Source organism: Megachile rotundata, chromosome 15, assembly GCF_050947335.1.
Source record: "Megachile rotundata isolate GNS110a chromosome 15, iyMegRotu1, whole genome shotgun sequence".
NCBI classification, from domain to species: Eukaryota; Metazoa; Arthropoda; class Insecta; order Hymenoptera; family Megachilidae; genus Megachile; species Megachile rotundata.
Window position 1 is genome coordinate 6,382,200 of NC_134997.1, and position 22,189 is coordinate 6,404,388.

General features: G+C 31.4%; 2 protein-coding genes across 5 annotated transcripts in view; one reads left to right on the forward strand and one right to left on the reverse strand.

The window, feature by feature from the left end:
* The window catches only part of LOC100876585 (opioid-binding protein/cell adhesion molecule homolog), a 657,546-nt gene that overhangs the window by 19,376 nt on the left and 615,981 nt on the right, over nucleotides 1–22,189 (reverse strand). The window lies entirely within an intron of this gene.
* The window catches only part of LOC100876695 (ras-specific guanine nucleotide-releasing factor 1), a 120,582-nt gene that overhangs the window by 16,389 nt on the left and 82,004 nt on the right, over nucleotides 1–22,189 (forward strand). For all 4 annotated transcript variants that reach the window (XM_076540135.1, XM_076540132.1, XM_076540133.1 and 1 more), the window contains exons 2-4: nucleotides 105–329; nucleotides 7,809–7,939; nucleotides 13,076–13,192. In XM_076540135.1, coding sequence (XP_076396250.1) covers nucleotides 302–329; nucleotides 7,809–7,939; nucleotides 13,076–13,192 — 276 coding nt within the window. In that variant the 5' untranslated portion in view covers nucleotides 105–301. The remainder of the gene's footprint in view (nucleotides 1–104; nucleotides 330–7,808; nucleotides 7,940–13,075; nucleotides 13,193–22,189) is intronic.

Sequence of the window (22,189 nt, forward strand, 5' to 3'; positions counted from 1 at the left end):
CCTACATCGTTTAAAGGCAACACGATGTTTGTTGCAAAATTGACCTTCGATGGAACTTGACATCATCTTTACGAGAAAAATAAGAGATGCGTTGTTGTTTTCAGATCCGTGGACGAGTAACGTTGAAACTCAAGAAATCGGAGTTCCTAAGGTACTTAGCCACAATAAACATCCGTGCAGCCCATAACAACAGCACGGTGCTATTTTCTACACCATAGCATCCTATACAAGGTATTCTGGACAATCAATATTTATTGTGGAGATCGCGAAAGGAAGCGTCCTTTGGCAACAACCTGTGATCATGCTCAGCCCGAAGATGCAAAGAACCGGTGGGTAATAAACGTAATCTCGGCTTCGCCAGCCAACTTAAAACTTCAGTTGATAATAAATACATTTTTCAAGACGTCTTGGCTCGATTTAATGAAAGATTTCGTGGAATCGCGACGAAACTTTCAAATGCAATATTGTATCGCGAGATAAGAACGCGAAAAAGAGAGTTTTATGGACTGCAGGAAAGTTTGCGTTGGGAATTATTTAGATTTCAGATTTAAATGCAATAATGCATTGGAGGAAGGAGAATTGGAAGAAGTTCGAGATTCAGGTTTTGAGATGGTTGAGATAGGTTTGGGGATGTAGGGATTTGCGAATTTGGGGATTTTGGAATGTAGGATTTAGGAATTTAGGGATTTGGGAATTTATGGGTGTGGAAATTGAGGGGTTTGGGAAATTAAGAAGTTGGAAATTTGGGATGTGGGAATTTTGGGACGTGGGAATTTTGGGACGTGGGAATTTTGGGACGTGGGAATTTTGGGACGTGGGAATTTTAGAATGTGGGAATTCCTATGGGTGTGGACATTTAGGGATATGGGAATTTACGGATTTAGAAATTTAGGGATGTGAGAATTTACGGATTTGGCATTTTAGAAATTTGGGAATTGGAGAATTTGGGAAAATTGGGAATTAGGGAATTGGGGAATTGAGGAATTTGGGAATTTGGAGAATTTGGAGAATTTGGGGAATTTGGGGAATTTGGGGAATTTGGGGAATTTGGAATTTAGTGAATTGGAATTTGGGAAATTTGGAATTTGGGAGATTTGGAATTTGGGAGATTTGGCATTTGCGGAATTTCAGGAATTTGGAGTATTTGGAATTTGGGGAATTTAGACTTTGGGGAGTTTGGAATTTGTGGAATTTGGAATTTGTGGAATTTGGAATTTGTGGAATTTGGAATTTGTGGAATTTGGAATTTGTGGAATTTGGAATTTGTGGAATTTGGAATTTGGGGAATTTGGAATTTGGGAAATTTGGAGTTTGGGGAATTTGGAGTTTGGGAAATTTGGAATTTGTGGAATTTGGAACTTGTGGAATTTGGAATTTGTGGAATTTGGAATTTGTGGAATTTGGAATTTGTGGAATTTGGAATTTGTGGAATTTGGAATTTGTGGAATTTGGTATTTGTGGAATTTGGGGAATTGGGAAATTGGAGAATTTGGGAATGTGGAAAATTGGAAAGTTGGAAAGTTGGAAAATGGGAACATGGAAAAATTGGAAAATTGGAAAGTTGAAAAACTGAAAAACTGAAAAACTGAAAAACTGAAAAATTGAATATTAAATAATTGATAAGGCGAAAATTGGAAGATTAAAAGACTACAACACTGCCAATTAAAAAAAGTAGAAACTTCTTACCATGAAAATACTCCAACTAACAATTTGTATTGGACAATTGACAAACTTGGAATGCATTGATAAACCCCAGTATTGGAATCTTGCAATATTGAATGATCTCCATATAACTAATTAAATCAACAAACGCCAACGAAAATTTACACCAGTCATTTTCATCAAACCTCAACCATCAAATCAATATACTTGTTATATTACTGTTCTCTTATGTAGTTCAAATGTAGTTCGAATCTTCACGATTCAGAAACCATGTGGTATACAATAATACAATCTCTACACGCTCCAACTGTAAATCCATCTTACAGATACAACTGCACTTGAAACTTTCGTATGTTACTGTAACGATATTCTCCCGAGGAATTTTTACACATACTTGGAAGAACCTATCTTCAAAAGTTTCTATGTTTTCAACTGGGGTAACACAAGCCCCAGGACACAGATGAAAACAATGTCATACGTCATCGACAAGGTTTTACATGTTTTTTTCTTTTCCCGTTCGTTTTTATATCTGGTCTGCTAGGATTTATTTTGAATTTCGTTAATGGAGTCTCTAAAGTAAAACTATAGTTCTATTAGAAAAATTAAAAATTTGTTTTTGCGATTTTATAAACATGAACAGCTAAAAGGTCTCTTCACTTTTTTGAAATAGGAGTTAAGTGTATAGAAAGGTGTGACATTTTATTCTGTATGTCAAATGTATTTAATACTTCATTGATATTTTAGTAAAATTGTAATGGATCGTTGGTATTTTTTTTTTATCGTATCTGAGATTTTTTAATTTTCTTGATTTTATGATTGTGGCGGTTGAAAGCTTTTCAGTTACTACATTTTTAAATTATGATTAATTTGTAAAATTTTTATGTATAATAAATAGTTTTTTTAATTTTTTAGTTTACAAATTCTTAATTTCCCAAATTCCTCAAATCCTCAAATTTTTAAATTCTCAAGTTCTCAAATTTTCCAATTTCCTAATTTTCCAGTTCTCCAGTTTTCCAATTTCCCAATTTCCCAATATTCCAATTCTCCAGTTTTCTAATTTTCCAAATTTCTCAATTTCTGAACCTCCTAATTTTCTACTATTCGATTCTTTTAATTTCTCAATTTTCCAATTTCCCAACTTCTTTTTTTCCTCTTTCCCAATTTCCTAACCTTCTATTTTCAAATTTTCCTAATTTTTCAATTTCTAAATTTCAAGATTTCCTATTTTCTCAATGTTCTACTCTGTCAATTTCCCTCGTTCCCACTTTCCTAATTTCCCAATTTCCCAATTTTCAAATTTCCCATTTCCTTAATAATCCAATTGCCTTGTTTCCACCTTCTTTCATTTCTCCACTTGTGAACTTCCTCTTGGCCATTTTCCTTATTTTGAAGATTCTCGTTTGCCAGTTGCCCAATTTTCTTAATTTTCCAATTTCCTAATATTCCAAGGTCTCAAAACTCAATGTCCTAATTTCCCTTTCTTCCAACTTTCCTTATGTACCAATTTCCACTTTATCATTTCCTCAATTTCGCATTTTCATATTTTCTCAATTTCCTCATTTCCCCATTTCCTTGTTTCCAACCTTTCTTGTTTCTCAATTTCCTGATTTCCTCGTTCCCATTTTCCTCATTTCCAGCTTTCCACTATCCAATTTTCCAATTTTCGAATATCGTTATTTTCCATTTCCCACATTTCTTAATTTTCCAATTTCCTAATGTTCCAATTTGGAAAATAATTTTTCTTGAGTTGTTACGTTATTGCGCACAAATTCCAATTTCCTAATGTTCCAAGGTCCCAATATCTCAATTTCCAAATTTCCCTGTTTCCAATTTTCACTTTCCCATTTTCTGAATTTTCCATTTTCACATTTACCCAGTTTCCCAATTTTCCAATTTCGCAAGTTCTCTGAAGCATCCAGAAAATAATTTTTCCTAAGTTGTTACATAATAGCACACGTTGATGTGTAAGAAAGCTTATCTGGTTTGAGAGTATGAATACAAGTATGATGGCTCTTAACTCCGTAAACATTGAGACCGTGAACTGTTATGTTTACTGAAGGATTCGCATGAAGAGATCTCTGTGAAATCTCTTGCCTTTATCGAGTTTATTTGATTCACGATAAAGTGAAGCTCAATTAAATCAGATTACCATTAATAATCGTCGTTTGAAACAATGATCAAACGGTAACTATTGATTAAATTGAGTACCTCTTTCGCGCAAATATGAACGAGATAGACAAGAACAAACGGAAAGTGCTGCTGTTTCCTTTTAACTTAAAAACTTTCTACATTTTAGAAATTAAGAATTCCAGTTTTTTTAAATTGTTTATCTACTTTATCTCAGAATTACTAAATGATTAAATTTTCTGATTTTCTGATTTTCTGATTTTCTAATTTGCCGATTTTCTAATTTTCTAATTTTCTAACTTGCCAATTTTCTGATTTTCTGATTTTCCAATTTTCTAATTTTCTAATTTTCTAATTTTCCAATTTTCCAATTCTTCCATTTTCCAATTTTCCAATTGTCCAGTTTTCCCATTTTCCCATTTACCAATTTTCTAATTTTCTAATTTTCTAATTTTCTGATTACTAAGTTTCAAAAATTTCTAAATTCTTATATTTCCAAACTCAGAAATTTCCACATTTCTAAATTGGCAAGTTACCAGAATCCTAAATTTCTAACTTCCTTAATGTCTATATTTTCAAATTTTTAAATTCACAAGCTCCTATATTTCTACATTCTTAAAGCACCAAATTTCAAGAATCTCAAAGGCCAGAATTTTTGAATCTAAAAATCCCAAAATTCCTAAACACCTAATTTTAGAAAGCCTCGAATTTCCAAATTTGCTATTTAGAAATTTCCAAGTTGCCAGATCTACAAATTTCTAACATTCAAAACTTACAAATTTACAAAATATCAAACGTTTCATATTTGCAAATCTCAAATTTCCCAAATCCCCATATTCTTAAATCTCCAAATCTCCAAATCTCCAAATCTCCAAATCTTCAATTCTCCAAACCTTCAAATCTCCAAATCTCCAAATCTCCAAATCTCCAAATCTTCAATTCTCCAAACCTTCAAATCTCCAAATCTCCAAATCTCCAAATCCACAAATCCCCAAATCCCCAAATCTCCAAATCTCCAAATCTCTAAATCTCCAAATCTCCAAATCTCCAAATCTCCAAATCTCCAAATCTCCAAATCTCCATATCTCCAAATCTCCAAATCTCCATATCTCCAAATCTCCAAATCTCCAAATCTCCAAATCTCCAAATCTTCAATTCTCCAAACCTTCAAATCTCCAAATCTCCAAATCCCCAAATCCCCAAATCCCCAAATCCCCAAATCCCCAAATCCCCAAATCTCTAAATCCCCAAATCCCCAAATCCCCAAATCCCCAAATCCCCAAATCCCCAAATCTCCAAATCCGAAATCCCAAATCTCCAATATCCAGGATCATATTCCAATATCACCACACATTGAATTTGCTCGATGCGGTTTAATTCGCTAATCTTCAGTATACAGAAGTAATCCCCAACGTAAGTTGCCGATATTATAATTGCAGACCAAGCAAAACAATGTTAACGTAAATATCACTGGAGAAGCAACGTGTAGAATTCGCGGTTTGATAATCCGTGAAACTTTATCGAAACGTTCGTAATCCAATATTCGACGTTAATGTATGCAAACTTGTCGCAATTTTGTACGTCGCGTGTTAATTTCATGCAAGAATATTCAGAACGCACGCGATTCACAGACCTATATTTCGAATACGTGTACTATCGAGAGTCTTAAACCTACGTGCACGTTTTCATCACGAATAGTACACGGTATTGGGATTTTCGCTGATTATCATTTTAGAAAAAATTTTATGCTCTCATAGAAATACGAAGTATCGATTATTTTAAGTAGTATTTATACGCTTTTTAATGCGACACGCTCCTAACTTATCAGATCATTTCAAGAGTAATGTCTTTTGCACACGACACTTTAATATGTTAAACAAAATTATGACACTCCGGTCATTTATTATTGATACTGTATGTGTTAGTTTTTATTGCTTTACTGGGGCATGAAGGGTTTTTCGAGCTTTTTTTGAATAATTGTTTCGTTTGAAATATTTTAAGTTGTCACGTATGGAGGCTTTGAAATTTACAGATTGAAATTTTAAGCTTGACGATTGTTAAATTTTCAAATGGAGGAGTGGTGAAGTATTAGAACTCGTAAAATAGTAAAGCTTCAAGTTTTTCAATATTAAAGAAGATTTCAAAATTGTCTGGTTTTCAAATTTTTTAATTTTCCGATTTTTTAATTGGGATATCAAGTTCCTAAACTGAGAAATTTTTAAACTGAAAAATTAGTGTTCTCAAATTTTTTAATTGAGGAGTTGTCAAGTTTTTAAATTTTTAATCTGAGATATCCAAACTAAGAAGTGGTCGGGCTTTCAATTTTCAAATTGAACTATTGTCAAGTTTTAAAAATTACAAATTAGGAAATTGTCAAGTTCTTAAATTTTCAAATTGAGTTATTGTCAAGTTATTACATTTTCAAATTGAGTTATTGTCAAGTTAAATTTTCAAATTGAGTTATTGTCAAATTTTTTAATTTATAAATCCAGGAATTTTCAAAGTGAAGGGCGGTCTGGTTTTTAGTTTTCAAGTTAATAAGTTCTCAAATTGAGAAGTTTATAAGTTGAGAAAATGTCAAACTTTCAAATTTTTAGATTAAAATATTATCAACTTCATAAAGAGTTAAAGTGAAAAGTGATCGGGTTTTCAATTTTCAAATAGACAAATCATCAAGTTTTTTGAGTTACTGTGAAATTTTTTCATTTTTAAATAAAGAAATGTCTAATTCTTAAAAATTCAAATTGAGAAATTTTCTAATTTTTAAATCATTCAATTTCGAAATTATGAAGTTCTCAAATTTTCAAGTTGAGTAACATTCAAATCGAGATATTAAGAGAATTTTAAATTCCCAAATCAAGAAGTTTGTAGGTTTCCAAATCTCCAAATCGAGAACATTAAATTTTCAAACTTCCTTCGAAAACTTTCAAGTACTGCATGGAAACGTTTCCTAATGAGCCTCCGTTGATCTCGACCATTGCACGCAGTTATGCAACGTAACGAGCATCAGTCATAATACAACCTGTAATACTTAAATCTATAATAATTATGAAACGACAGTATCAAAAAATGAATTATCTTTTCTAACGAAATCTTTCAGTTAACATTTTTCATTTTCATTGCCGAACGTAGCGAGACTCCTGAGACGATCTGATCTGCATTTGTTTGTTTGTTTGTCTGAGCCACGCTGGAGACCACAATTTCGGGTCCTCGACTTGAAATTTTGAGGGTGGATTCGCGAGATTCCCTAAATTTGCTGTATAGATTTTGGCGGCGATCTGACGACAGGAACCTGTCGTCATCGACGTCGATCATCGTCGAATCGATAAAAGCCGTGTTTTGGTATCCTTTACGGTAATTTTTGACACATAGAATCAACTGGAAGCACGTTAAAGCTCTATAACTCATTGTTGACGACAATACTTGGTCGTCATTGACGTCGGTCGTCGTGAAATCAACAATAATCGTGTTCGGTATCTTTTTCGATAGTTTCAGACACGTGTAATCGATTGAACGACTTTAAAATCTCTACATCTTCTTGTCCTACATGTGTATATGCAGTATGTACTCAAAATTTGAAATACACATTCGAATTCGCGTAACACACCTGAACCCACTAGTTGTATACGCATATGTAATATTATATCTCTGTACAGATATTTCACATGGAACATTTATTACATGTTACAGTGACGGTTAGAATTAAAAAATTCCCTGACTACAATGTCTAAATTTAAATATCCATAAACTTGAAATTTCTCAGTCCTCAAATTAAAAAATTCACAGTTTCTATCAGTTCCAAATGTGAATATTTAAAGTTCCTGAATTTGATAATCTGAAAAGTTAGACTTCTAAACTTGAAATTTTTCAACCCCCAAAATCCAAACTCTGTAATACAAATGACTAAACGGAACGCACCTGGACCCATTAGTTATGTATATTATGTATGCATATGTATTCTCTATGTATATGTATCTCTGTATACACATTTCACATGGAACATTTATTACATGTTTCAGTGAGGGTGAACGATTCGCAATTGGTGATGCTTTCGGAGAAAGCTCATTACGATCACTCGATGACTGGATATTTGCACAAGCGGACCGCCGACTCGGCAAAGTGGCAATTACGATGGTTCGTTTTATATCAGGTGAGTCGATACTCTTTCTGGCAACACAGGCTCGAGCCTTTTGACGCTGTATATAAGCCGATTTAGATTTGTATTTAGCTTCTAATTGAAATCTTTTTTGAAATGCGAACTATAATTTATCTCCAAAGATATATCGCTTCTACGAATAGAAAATCAATTTTTCTGAGAATATTACATGGTCACAATTTTTTTTTATTCAAACGAACTAGTATTCCGAATGTGAAAATTGAAATAAATATTTGACTCAATTTTTTCTGAAAAGTGAAGAATAATGTTACTTCTGTAAATCAATTTTCTGAAAATCTATTTTTTATTAAAATCATATAACTTGAAGTTTTTTCAGAAAGTTTTAAATGACATAATTTATTAATTTTCCTATAATATTATACAATCTTATTTTTAATTTTTATTTAATATAAATGAACTAGTATTCCGAATATGCAAATTAAAATAAATATTTCATTTAGAACTTTAATAGATTTCTCAAGGGGGGACATCACTTCCACGAAAAGAAAATCAATATTTAATTAAAATCGAATAACCCTCGGAGTTGTTCGATTTCTTTTCAAGAGTTTGAAATAACGAAGCTTATTATACCATACATTTTCATTTATTTCCAATTAGTGTCATAATTCTTTTGTACGTTTCAAAGATATTAGTATTTCAAATATGAAAATTGAAATAAATATTTTTATTTAGTCGAAGAATATCATTTTACATATTGTTTTAATTTCGTTTATAGTGAGAGGTTATGTATTGTCCATTTATTTTGAACATGGTATTCATTTAAAAAAAGAATGATACATCACATAATTTATGTTCAATTTAGTACAAACTTTTCATTTATAACTAGTTAATATTTAATATTTTAAAAAATGCCAATGCTTTGTTTAACTTAAAGATCCATAAAAGAATATGCGTAGCTATTGATTGTGAAATTTGTGTAAGTCTGTTCTCAACGAATAAATATACATTATTATATTTGCCTAAAAGAAATTTGTATAATCAAATTACACATTGATAAATTAGTAAAAAAAAATTGCTAGACTTGACATACATAACCTACATTTTCTAATCGATTAATAACATAATCTTTAATTTTAATAACCCAAATTCCAGTATTACCAAGTCTCTAAATTTGTAGGTTATGAGATTCTATAATACCACATTTCCTAATCTCCTCTCAAATTCTCAAATTCATTATTTCTGAACTCCTATATTATCAACTTCCCAAATTACTAAATATCCAAATTCCCACATTTTCAAATTCCAAAATGTCCAATTAATTTCCAAATGCCTACATTCCAATCTTACCAAGTCCCTAAATTTGTAGGTTATGAACTTCTATAATACCACATTTCCTAATCTCCTCTCAAATTCTCAAATTCATTATTTCTGAAATCCTATGTTATCAACTTCCCAAATTACTAAATATCCAAATTCCCACATTTTCAAATTCCAAAATGTCCAATTAATTTCCAAATGCCTACATTCCAATATTACCAAGTCCCTAAATTTGTAGGTTATGAACTTCTATAATACCAAATTTGTAAGACTTAACCTAATTAACCTACATTTTTTAAGTAACTAATATAGTAACCCTTAATTTTCTTGAAACGAAAGAAAACGCAAAGAAACGAAACAAAAGATGGGGCACTTACATCGCTTTTAAAAGATACGATCCATATATTTGCGATCATTTTCCGAGACAGGTCAAAGAAATTAACGGCACCAGATCTTTCGCAAACGAACATTTCCCAGATCTTTCGTTATAGGTTTAACGTGACAAAAAAAACCACCACCTTTGCAGGGATGTTCGATACCGGAGGCTTGTTACTACCTCGTACGGAGAATAAAAATTCAATTAATCCTTTGTCGCGTTAACTGGTTTTACCTCGTTTCTTCAGAAATTCATGCAATTTTTTAATGGATTAGGGACGTTTGAAATCTCGAAGATGTTTATTTTCTGTTCTTTATGAACTCTGTGTTAAATGTAATATCAAAGGACTTTTATTTAAACGTGTCTGACAAGAATAACGGTGATCTTTTTACGAATTCAAAATTTGCACTTTGTGAAGCAGAAATTGATTTTTACATACTATTTCTAAGTTTTTAGATTTTTAAGTTTATGAAGCTATCTATATTTTTAAGCTTATAAAGTTATTGAGTTATCAGTTCTTAAATTTTTAGGTTATGAGCTTTTGTATTAAGGAATTTACGAATCTTCTAATTACCAAAATTACAAATTGGCAATTTTTAAATTTCAAAATTTTGAACTTTACAAATTTCTACACTTTTGAATTCCAGAATGGTCAATTTCCAAATACATAAATTCCTATATTAAGAATTTCTAAATTTTTAGGTTATAAGACTATATTACTACATTTCTAAATTTTCTAATTATCAGATACCTACATTTTCAACTCTCCAACTCACCAAATGTACAAATTCCTAATTTTTAGAATTTCAAAATGCCCAATTCCCAAATACCTAAAGTTCAGTATTATCAAGTCTCTAAATTTTTAGGTTATGAACTTCTATAATTCCAAATTCCCAAATCTTCCATCAAATTCTCAAATTTATTATTTCTAAACTCCTATATTTTTATCTTTCCAAATTGCTAAATATCCAAGTTCCTAATTTTTCAAATTCCAAAATGTCCTATTAATTTCCAAATACTTAAATTCCTGTGCTATCAAATTTCCATATTACTAAGTAACAAAATCTAATTGAACTGTTGTATTTATTTCTTTTAAACAATAATTTGTGTCTTATTTTTTATTTAGATTTTTGTATATCAATTTAAAATGCATTGTATAGATGCTTTGTTCATATATTATTATACATGTATATAAGGCGTTTTCAAAATGACACAAAAGAGAGTGAATTTCATGAAAAAATAGAACAAACGAATACAATTTTTTCATATGCCTTCATTATCGAAAAGACTGTTGAACAGTTTCGAGGTATAAAAAATATTTGTTCACATAAAATGATAAATGCAACAACTTTTCATGATTTTGCGAATTAATGAATGTTATCAAACAAATAAATCATTAATATTACTAAATTTCGTTATAAATCATTTTCCGTAATATTATTGATGCAGATACTAATTTTTAATGCAAAGAATTTAGTCGATGATAAAAATACACATAAATAGCAAACCTAATCAAGTATTATAAAGTAACAAACCTATTTAGCGATATTAACCATATCTGTTGATTTAAATTTATTTACTGTAAAATTAAAAAATTTGTTGTTTCATCATTTTACACTGTAAACAAGCTTCCCTAAAAATCCCTAAAAAATGTTTTTCCCGAAAAGCCATATATAAACAAATTTAATTTCATATTTTTTTCCTTCCATATTGATCCATCCATTTTCGTATCATTCCCAAAACACCCAGTACAAAATACATCGCAAAACTTTCAAATTCCCGTTAAAATTCATGGACGAACAAAACTGTCTTTATTGTTTAAAAAAATTTGTCGACAAACGCAATTGTTCGAAGTTCTCAGCTCAAACTGCACTCTGCTATGACTGCACACAAACTTTTCCCTGCAGACTCATGCAAACGACCTTTGCGCGTTATCGGCCGAGTTGTTTCCTTTTGAAAAAGAGTTGAAAGCTTCGTATTTTCTTAGAACTTGTTCGAGAGTTTGAAAACTCGAGCACTGTTGAGAAATTTACCAGATCTCGAAGCTTTGATTAAGTCGTAGTCTTTTTGACAGTTGTTTCGCCGAAGTCACGAAGAGCATTTCTCGCACTTTCCACCTCCATTTCCTCTGGCATTTCATTCCCGTTGCGTCCATTCCTTGTTATTCGATAATTCCCTTCCGCGAGAACGAATCTCGTCTGCGAACGATAATTGTGTTCCATTTTATCGCTGCCACGGTGCTATCGATTACGTATTTGATGTTGTTTCGATAATACGTTGGCTACCGCATGGGAAATTGACGTATGTGGTCGGACATTATAATACGGATTATGCGTAATAATATCAGAAACGCAAATATGTGGTTAATATTTATATTCAATTTTTCATTCTTTATGATGTAGGTTTGATACGATGTTCAGTGGAGCGATTGATTACATTTTGGGATTTGGATATTTTTTGAATTTGTGATGAGAAAATTTGGGAAATTTGGGAATTGGAGAATTTGTTTAGAGATCTGAGAATTGGAGGATTTTGGTATTTGGAGATTTGGGAATTGGGGAATTTATAGAACAGAAAATTGGGGGATTTTGGAATTTCGAAATCTGACAATTGAAGGATTTTGGAATTTAGAGATTTGGAAATTGGGGAATTTTGGAAATTGAGGAATTTGGGAATTTCGAAATCTGAAAATTGGGGGATTTTGGAATTTCGAAATTTGGAAATTGGGGGATTTTGAAATTTGAGGAATTTAGAGATATGAGAATTGGAGGATTTTGGAATTTAGAGATTTGGAAATTGGGGAATTTTGGAATTTGAGGAATTTGGGAATTTCGAGATCTGAAAATTGGGGCATTTTGGAATTTCGAGATTTAGAAATTGTGGGATTTTGGAATTTGAGGAATTTGGGAATTTAGAGATATGAGAATTGGAGGATTATGGAATTTTAAAGGTTTGGAAATTGGGGAATTTGGGAATTTAGAAATTTGGAAATTTGGAAATTGGGGGATTTTGGAATTTGAGGAATTTGGGAATTTAGAGATATGAGAATTGGGAGATTTTGGAATTTAAAGATTTGGAAATTGGGGAATTTTGGGAATTCGGGGATTTAGGGAATTTAGTAAGCAGTAAGTCTGAAAACCTTAACATGTAGAAAATTAAGCAAATTTTAGAATTTTAAGAAACTTGACAAATTTAGGAATTGGAAATTTTGCAAATTTCTAAATTAAATATTTGAAATTTTCAGAATTAAAAAATTTGGGAATTCGGAAGATGTGATAATTTGCAAAATTTGCAAATGTAAATTTACTATCAGAAAAATACTTCAAAAAAACCTTGTGAAGTAAATCAGAAATGTAGTTAATTCCAGACTATCAAAACTGAGATATTGTTGATTTGGAACACCTTATTAATTTATCAATTACAAAATTCATATAAATTGAAAATACCAATAAATGGACAATTAATCTCTGTTTCAGAATTTACTGTTTTACTACGAGAATGAGAGCTGCACGAGGCCCAGCGGCGTTGTTTTGTTAGAGGGTTGTTACTGCGATCGCCTCATCACCGCAAAAGGCAAAGAGCCGGATAAACAGGTAAGTCTCTTCAATATTAAATCTACTGTTCTATTCGTTCCACTGCTAGCAGTCAGCGAACTTTAATTCTTTCAACAATTTATTATGCGTTAAATTAATTAACAGCTATCTTACTAAATAAATTAACAAAATTATTTCCATATTATATCTACAGTGTTAGTTTGTGTTCATGCAGTTTGGATAAACTTTTAACACTAGAGTCACAATAATTTCTTCTTTAACTTACAGTTGAATTGACTTATAAAAATAAATTGATTTTAACAAACATATACCTTGATGGTTATATTATACATAACTGATATAACTGTTGCGTATAACTGTTATGAGCTAATGAATTATATAATCGTTATGAAATTGTTATGAATTTGTTACTTAAGAAGTGATAAACTCGGTATACGTTTAATTCTAATTAATTATTTGCACGTACACTTTATGGTGCAATTTATTTAATCGGTAGTGCAGTAAAATCTAATGCACGAATAAATACTTCAATGGCTGCACGTTTATGCAGTCGAACGTCGCCAAGGCAACATTTTTGAAGAATTAATTTTAACAAGCTTGATGTGAATTCACGAAATAATTCAACATGTATGAACATACACGTAAAAACAACAATTTAATAACAAGTTTAATAATATATAAACATTTTAATTTGTTAAATACGGTAGCTATGGATACGACGCCAAAGCCGCCGCCATTTGCTCCATAATTTACGTGGTACACCAGTGTAGTATAACATCTAAAATTAAAAACGGGAAATAAAACAATACATAATTATGGAAGATCAAACATTGCGGGGAAATACGAGGCCAATAGCGATATCCACATTTGTTTATATTCATAATTCGTCACACATATGTGTGAGCGGCCACTAAACAGTTAATACAAGCTGTCTTACAATTAGTGTAGGTCCCTGAAATGGGGGGTAGCTGACGCGATTCTGAATAAGATTTCCCTTTGCAAAAATGGGGTTTGAAGCTCCGTTTTTGAATTATTAAGGAAAAACACGGACTAATCAGAGCGCGAGGATTACGTGCGCGCAGACGCGAGAACGTCAGCTTCGGATAACGCGTAGTTCTCCAACGCGTGGTAATCCAACGCGTAGTAATGCAATGCGTGGTAATTCTACGCTTCGTAATGCAACGTGTGGTAATCCAATGCGTAGTAATCCAACGCGTAGTAATCCAACGCGTGGTAACCCAGCGTGTGAATATCCAATGCGTAGTAATCCAGCACGTGGATATTCAACGCGTAGTAATCCAACGCGTAGTAATGCAATGCGTGGTAATTCTACGCTTAGCAATGCAACGTGTGGTAATCCAACGCGTAGTAATCCAACGCGTAGTAACCCAGCGTGTGAATATCCAATGCGTAGTAATCCAGCACGTGGATATTCAACGCATAGTAATCCAACGCGTAGTAATGCAATGCGTGGTAATTCTACGTGTAGGAATCTAACGCGTGGAAATCAAACGCGTAGTTAACCAACGCGTAGTAATGCAATGCGTGGTAATTCTACGCTTAGCAATGCAACGTGTGGTAATCCAATGCGTAGTAATCCAACGCGTAGTACTCCAACGCGTGGTAACCCAGCGTATGAATATCCAACGCGTAGTAATCCAGCATGTGGATATTCAACGCGTAGTAATCCAACGCGTAGTAATGCAATGCGTGGTAATTCTACGCGTAGGAATCTAACGCGTAGTTAAACAACGCGTAGTAATGCAACGTGTGGTAATTCTACGCGCACTAATGCAACGAGTGGTAATTTAACGCGTAGTAATCAGAGCGCGAGGATTACGAGTGCTCAACCACTAGGCTCGAAGCTGTCGCTCTTGCGTCTGCGCACGCGTAATCCTCGCGCTCTGATTTTCCGAGTTTTTCCTTAATAATTAAAAAACGAAGCTTCAAACCGCATTTTTGCAGAGGGAAATCATATTCTGAATCACGTCAGCTACCCTCCATTTCAGGGACCTACACTAATTGTGAGACACCCTGTACAGACGTTTATATTGAAAATGAAAGAAATTCATTTCTTAAAAAAGTTTGAATTACTACATTTTTTAGTTGTGTGAAACAAATACTAAAAAATATAGAAAATTTTATTGTTGAAATTCGACTTTTTCCAGCTTTATCGTTAATAGGTCATATATCGATCAGTTGACCATAGAGCCCTAATGTACATATACAGAATGTATTCAATAATATGTATGTCCACAGTATACGCATATTCGGTACCAAATGTACACAACATACAGTGTATTTTCGAAATGGTACGAAAAATGGTGAATCAATAGGGAAATAAAAAATATGAAATACAATACGCAAAAAATATGAAGTAAAATTTGACGGTATGTTGTTGTATTTTCAAGAGAATTGAATATAAACATTTTTTAGGGATTTTTAAAGAGGTGTGCTCACAGTGTAAAATAATGAAATCAAGTTTCTGAATCCTACGGTAAACAAATATAAAACAACAGATATAATTATTAATATCTAAAATAGGTTTATTATTTGGTTAGGTTTGTTAGGTTTGTTGAACGTTAATAAAATTAATGATTAGATTTATTTTTCACGTAAATTCACTCTGTCTTTGTACCTTATGTACATTGTTCATATGTGTATAATAATAATATGTACAAATCACTTAAAATTTAATAAATAAACAAAACAGAAATTATTATTTAAAGAAACAGTTGAACCATCTTCTTATTTCAAAAATTATTTTAATTTTTTATTTAAAAACTCGTCTTTAAAAAAAGAACATTCCACTTTTTCATCCTCTTAAAATCGCGCGAAATGGCACATAACGCGATTAAAAAGAGGGTGAAAAAGAGTAATTCGATAAACGTTCGCTTTGCAAGCAACAGTCGCATCAGCGATAATTGCCAGTTGGTCTTTTGTAGATGACGAAGGTCAACTATCATTATCATTTAAATCGCTCAGTCGGTGTGTACGCACGAGATCGAGGTCAAGTGTCATGCGAAACAAGCTGCATGCAAGTCGAGTAAGCTTTTGCAAAGACCACACGAACACGAGACCCAGAATGTGCGATTCGTGTCGTGGTCCTTTGTTTTCGCGTTAATACAATCTCTCTGGTTGTGCACGGCAATAAAGTAAGTAGTACGGCCACAGGTGTACAGAATCAACACAGGCATCACGACGCAATTTTTTACACGTTGGTTTACGATCATCATATATGGGGAGGTTTTTATCAACACATTTTTCAGGGTTGTTATTATGTGGAGAATAAATGTGCAGTTTTTGGAGATGAGGTGAGGAGATATTGTGGGGGTAGTATGGAAATATTGAACTGGGTATATTGAACATTATGTATAACTGTGGAATAGAGATATAGAAGTTTTTAATGGAGAATCAGTTGGCGGGAAGATATGAACGTTTAGGGATTTGAAGTTTTGGAGATTTGAGAGCTTAGAGATTTGAGCATTTAGGGATTTGGGAATTTGGAAATTAAGGGAATATAGGTTTGCGAATTCGAAACTTGAGAGTTTAGCGATTTAGGTATTTAGGAATTTGAGAATTTGGGGGTTGGTGAATTTCGGAATTTTAGAATTGGAATTTTGAGGATTTAGGTATTTGGGAAATGTACGTTTCAGAATTTGGAACTTGAGATTTTAGGGATTTGAGGGTTTAGTGATTTAGGTACTTAGGAATTTGTGGAATTTAGGAATTTTTGTATAGGAAATTTGCGTATTTAGGGATTTGTGAATTTAGGAATTTTTTAATAGGAAATTTGAGTATTTAGGGATTTGTGAATTTGGGGTCTTGAGAATCTGGGGATTCGAAAATTTGGGAATTTTAGACCTGAAGGTTTGAGAATTTTGGAAACTTGAGATTTTAGGGATTTGAGAGTTTAGTGATTTAGGCATTTAGGAATTTGTGGATTTAGGAATTTTTGTGTAGGAAATTTGTGTATTTAGGGATTTGTGAATTTGGGGTCTTGAGAATCTGGGGATTTGAGAATTTGGGAATTTTAGAACTGAAGGTTTGAGTATTTGGGGATTTGGGATTTTAGGAATTTGAAAGTTTAGTGATTTAGGTAGAGAACTTGGTAACCTGAGAATTTGGTAACTTGAGAATTTGGTAATTTGAGAGCTTGGTAACTTGAGAACTTGGTAACCTGAGAATTTGGTAACTTGAGAATTTGGTAATTTGAGAGCTTGGTAACTTGAGAACTTGGTAACCTGAGAATTTGGTAACTTGAGAATTTGGTAATTTGAGAATTTGGTAATTTGAGAATTTGGTAATTTGAGAATTTAGTAATTTGAGAATTTGGTAATTTGAGAATTTAATAATTTGAAAATTGGGAAATTGAGAATTTGGTAATTTTGAAAATTAGGAATTTGAGAATTTGGGAATTTAACAATTGGAGATTTGAAAATTTGTGGATTTAAAAACTTAGGGATTTGAAATTATAGTGATTTAGGCGTTTAGGGACTCGATAATTTGGGAATTTAAAATTTGAGGTTTTGAGAATTAGGAAATTTGACAATTTAGAAATACGAAAATTTAATGATTTGTGGAAAATTTTGGAATTTTCAGAATTTGGAAAATTTTAAATCCACAGATTTGCGAATTTGGAAATTTGAGATTTCAAAGACTTCTAGTTACAGAAATTTAGGGATTTGTAGACTTTCCAATTTGGAGACTTGATAACTAGAATTTAAAATTGGGTGATTCGAAAATTTTCTAACTTGAAAATTATGGATTTGAGAATTTAACTTTGAAACTTTAGAATTTTAGAATTTGTACATTTGAAAATTTCTAGAACCTAGAATTTAAATCAATGCTCCACAATTATAATACATATTCCCTAGTTGATATTCTTATACATGTTACATAATATTCGGAAAAGTTTGAATCAAATCAATAATACTAATAAACGAATAACCCAGATAAATGTAAAAGCTTGCCAAAGACCTAGAAGTTGTTCAACTTTTAAAACTCTTAAAGGAAATTGTGTCACAAATGTTGAAGAACACGTGAACGAAATTTATTATCGTTTGAAAATCTTACGTGTCACGAAAGGCGTGCATGTTGAAATTTTTCATCATTCTGCTATAAATATTAGATTCCATAGATATTCAAACTTTTCACGCTACGCTTTGTGCAACATTCTGCAACTATTAATATTTTACCTTGAGACACTTTTAAATTAAAGTGCAATGTATCTTTTTAAAACTATATTTTATAAACATATTAATATTTGATTTATTTAGTTTGACGTGGGTAAAAGAGTTTTTTATATCTGGACTCTTCAGAATATTTTAACAAACTATTAAAAACTTGACAAATTTTTATGAAAGTTTACATATAATTATATTTCCTGAAATTGCTTGATTAAATTTTTCTGAGAGAAAGGTATTCCAGGAGAGAGATATTTATACTTTTATTTTAGTAAAAGCATCTATAAATTACATTTCAATCCTTTTTATAATTTAAAGAATTTAACAATTAGTATTTGTCAGAAATACTTAAAAAAACATTATAAATATTTAACGAAAATTTATTGCTCTTTAATATAGCGATGTAAGGAAGAATAAATTAATTAGAATTCTGTAGTTTCCATAAGTCGGCCATCATTAATTAGAACGTACCTCAACATGGCGACACGAGAGACTACAGCGCGCGAAATTTAAAATATGTAAATTTGATCAGTAAATCATTTCTAAATCCTTCATCGTTTACAAAAATCAATAAGTAATACTAGTTTAATTAGTTTATTATTCATATACGGTAATTGATATTAACTGACCGTTAAAAAGATCTTTACATAAGATTAATATTAACGCATATTGTTTAACGACGTAACGCAGTAACGCGCGATCAAAAAATCGACAGTCGATTGAGACACGTCGAGACATTTACGTCGATGGTTACGAAAAAATAATACTAATCTACATCAAATACGAGTTCATTATTTTCCTGATTAAGAATACTGTAACAATATTAGTGAAACGTATTTTAGCAGAAACGTATTTTCGTTAAATCTATTTTGTACGGTAATGTTAACTTTCTAAACAGTTCAGTAAAGAAATGTATTTTGTACGGTAGTGTTAACTTTCTAAACAGTTCAGTGAAGAAATATATGATTCCGCAGGAAATCACCTGTTGAAATTAAACTAAATCGATTCGTGCTACGCTCGGCGACAATGAATTAAACGCTTTGTTATCTTGATGGAGTCACACGTTTCACAAACTAGCCGCAAGCTAAAACGTCGCGAAATATCAAAGAACGGAGGAATTCATTTAGGAGCCCTCCTTTGTTCCGACATAACCTCTATACAAGTGCAAATGGAACAGATAACAACCCATCCTCGTAAACAAATAGAAACAAAAGCACCGCGTATTTTACAACCGGTGTTTTCGTGCCATTTTGTATTCGGGTAGTTACGATTCGTTAGAAAATAAACTCGTGAAAAGTGGATGTACATGAAAATAATCGATATGGTTGGTTAGTTTGCATGCTGCTCGTTTAGTCCCATCGCATTTGTTACTTCCGATTGCTTCGTCCGAGAATGAAATGTCAGATAATAAACGAAGATAAACTTTCATCAATTTTATGGACGCCATGTTTGTTTTAACATTGTTTGTTTCTATTGACTCGTTTGTTTGTAGCTGGTTAATTTTGTAACAATTAAAATTTATAGTAGGAAAATGGAAAAAATTGTTAGACACAAAATTTCTAAAATTTAACAGTATCATAGTTTCAAAGTGTGTAAGTTGAAAAATTCAAAATTTTAAAATATGGTTTGTAAAATTCCAAAGTTTCAAACCTTCAATATTTAAAGATTCAAAATATAAGAATTATAAATTTGCAAACTTTAAAAATTCATAATTTCTAAATTTCAAAATATCAAAAGCTTAATAATTTACAAGTTCCAGAGTTGAAAATTGAAAAATTCTAAAAAACCAAAGGTTAAAGATTCTAAATTTTCAACATTAAAAAATTCGTAATTTTATTATTCTAAAATTGAGAAATTTAGAACTCCATAACACGAAAATTAAAAAATTAAAAGTTCCAAAGTTGAGAAATTAAAAAATAAAAAATTTTACAGTATTACTTAACCATTTCATGAACTGTAAAAATAATGTACCATGTGTACCACATTTTTGGCAATTTTCCAGAAAACTTGTTTCAAAAGTTATTAACTCTACGTGTCTAATTTTCTGCGTCGATGAAAAAAATTATAAAGTAGACACGTTTGGCAGCGTCCTATAATTTGTTTTGTTACGATACATGTAGGTCACGCCGGTACGCAGTGAAATTACGGGGAAGAAAAGTTTTGAATTTACAACAGAAATTTGATATGTTATCTCAAAGTGACTCGGGTGCATACAGAGTTAACAGAATCAGGTTTCGTTAAAAATGCAAACGTTTTGTAGACAACTCCACAGACAGGAATGCTTGCGTTTGTGACACGGCTTGTGTTAAAATAATTAAAACAACTTGAACAATGGCTGTGATGCTAATATGAAAGCAGATCGCGTTGCGTTCTACTAAAAGTGCTTTTAAATTAATTACCGGAAGAATATTTTGCGTATAATATAATCTAGAAAGTATTTGTGTTTATAATTTAAATTATTTTCAACAGTCAAAATTATGGTTTATAATTTTGTTTTAAAAAATAATTAGTGAAAAATTAAATTCATTGCATGCAGAATGTGTACATATAATGAATTTAATTATAGAAGTTTTTAAAAATAATAAAATTGTATTATATAATTATATTGTCGTAATACATTAAATAAATATTGTATTAAATCCAATAAATAAATGTTGTAATAAATTCAATAAAAATTAAATAAATGAATATTGTAAAAAATTTAATAAATTAACATTGTAGCACATTAAATAAATAAATATTGTAATAAATTCACTAAATAAACATTGTAGGATTAAATAAATAAGCATAGTAATAAATTAATTGAATAAAATTGTAACACATTAAAAAATACTGTAACAATAAATGAAATAAATAAATGAAGAAAATTGTTTCATAAGTTTGTATAAAATTAAACATTAAATGTCTTTAAAAATCTAAAGATCGTGATATTACCTCCGACGCAGTTTTTAAAAATGCAGGCCGTAACATAACCTCTTTTAAGGATGTTTAGAGCTGAATAAACCGCGGAATTAGTTCGTGAAAAAGTGCAGGTAAACTGAGCTTGATAAAACACTTGCAGGTGCTGTTAATAAACTTCATGAATTAATTTGTTACGTTAGAAGGATAAATTCGCAAAGTCGATGAATGTAGGTATACGTAAACTAGAAGTTTTGTTTATGATCCCACAGCACAAAAGCACCTCGCTTTACAGCAACTTTTTAACCGCATTCACTTCGCAGTCTCATGTGCTTGATGAGTTTGTAACTTTCGAGAATGTCGCTGGATAAGCGAAATATCAACAGTCATTTTACACTAATAAACTGAATAATTATTATTTTTTTAAATAGGATAGAAAAGAAACGATCGAAAGAACATAACCTCTAATTTTCTAGTTCCAACAAAATGGCGATATTTTCATTCAAATAATTTTTTGGTGATATTTTGAAAATTAAAATACTGTAAAAAGAAAGTCGTTTGAGCGAAATAATATTTAAGGAGAAAATGTATAAGCGTCCTGTCTTCTGATCGTACATCAATTTTGTTATTTAAGTAAGCTTAACTTTCAGCTTTCGAAAGTGAACTACAAAGTACGTTGTCTCGAGTTACTACCCGGTTCTGCATTACTTTGAAAACTTTTCAACAACATTACAACATGAAAGTCTAATATAATATGTTCGAGCCTTGGGTTATGTTACTTTGAGGAATAATAACGTTGGTTATCGATAGACACGAAACTTGGTAAAAGTTCCCATGAATTTCTCATGACTATTTGGTTAAATCAATACTACATAGAATTTACATGATATAATAGTAAACTATACTATACTAAATGTATTATTATAATTATGTACTTTATATAAAAGTATCA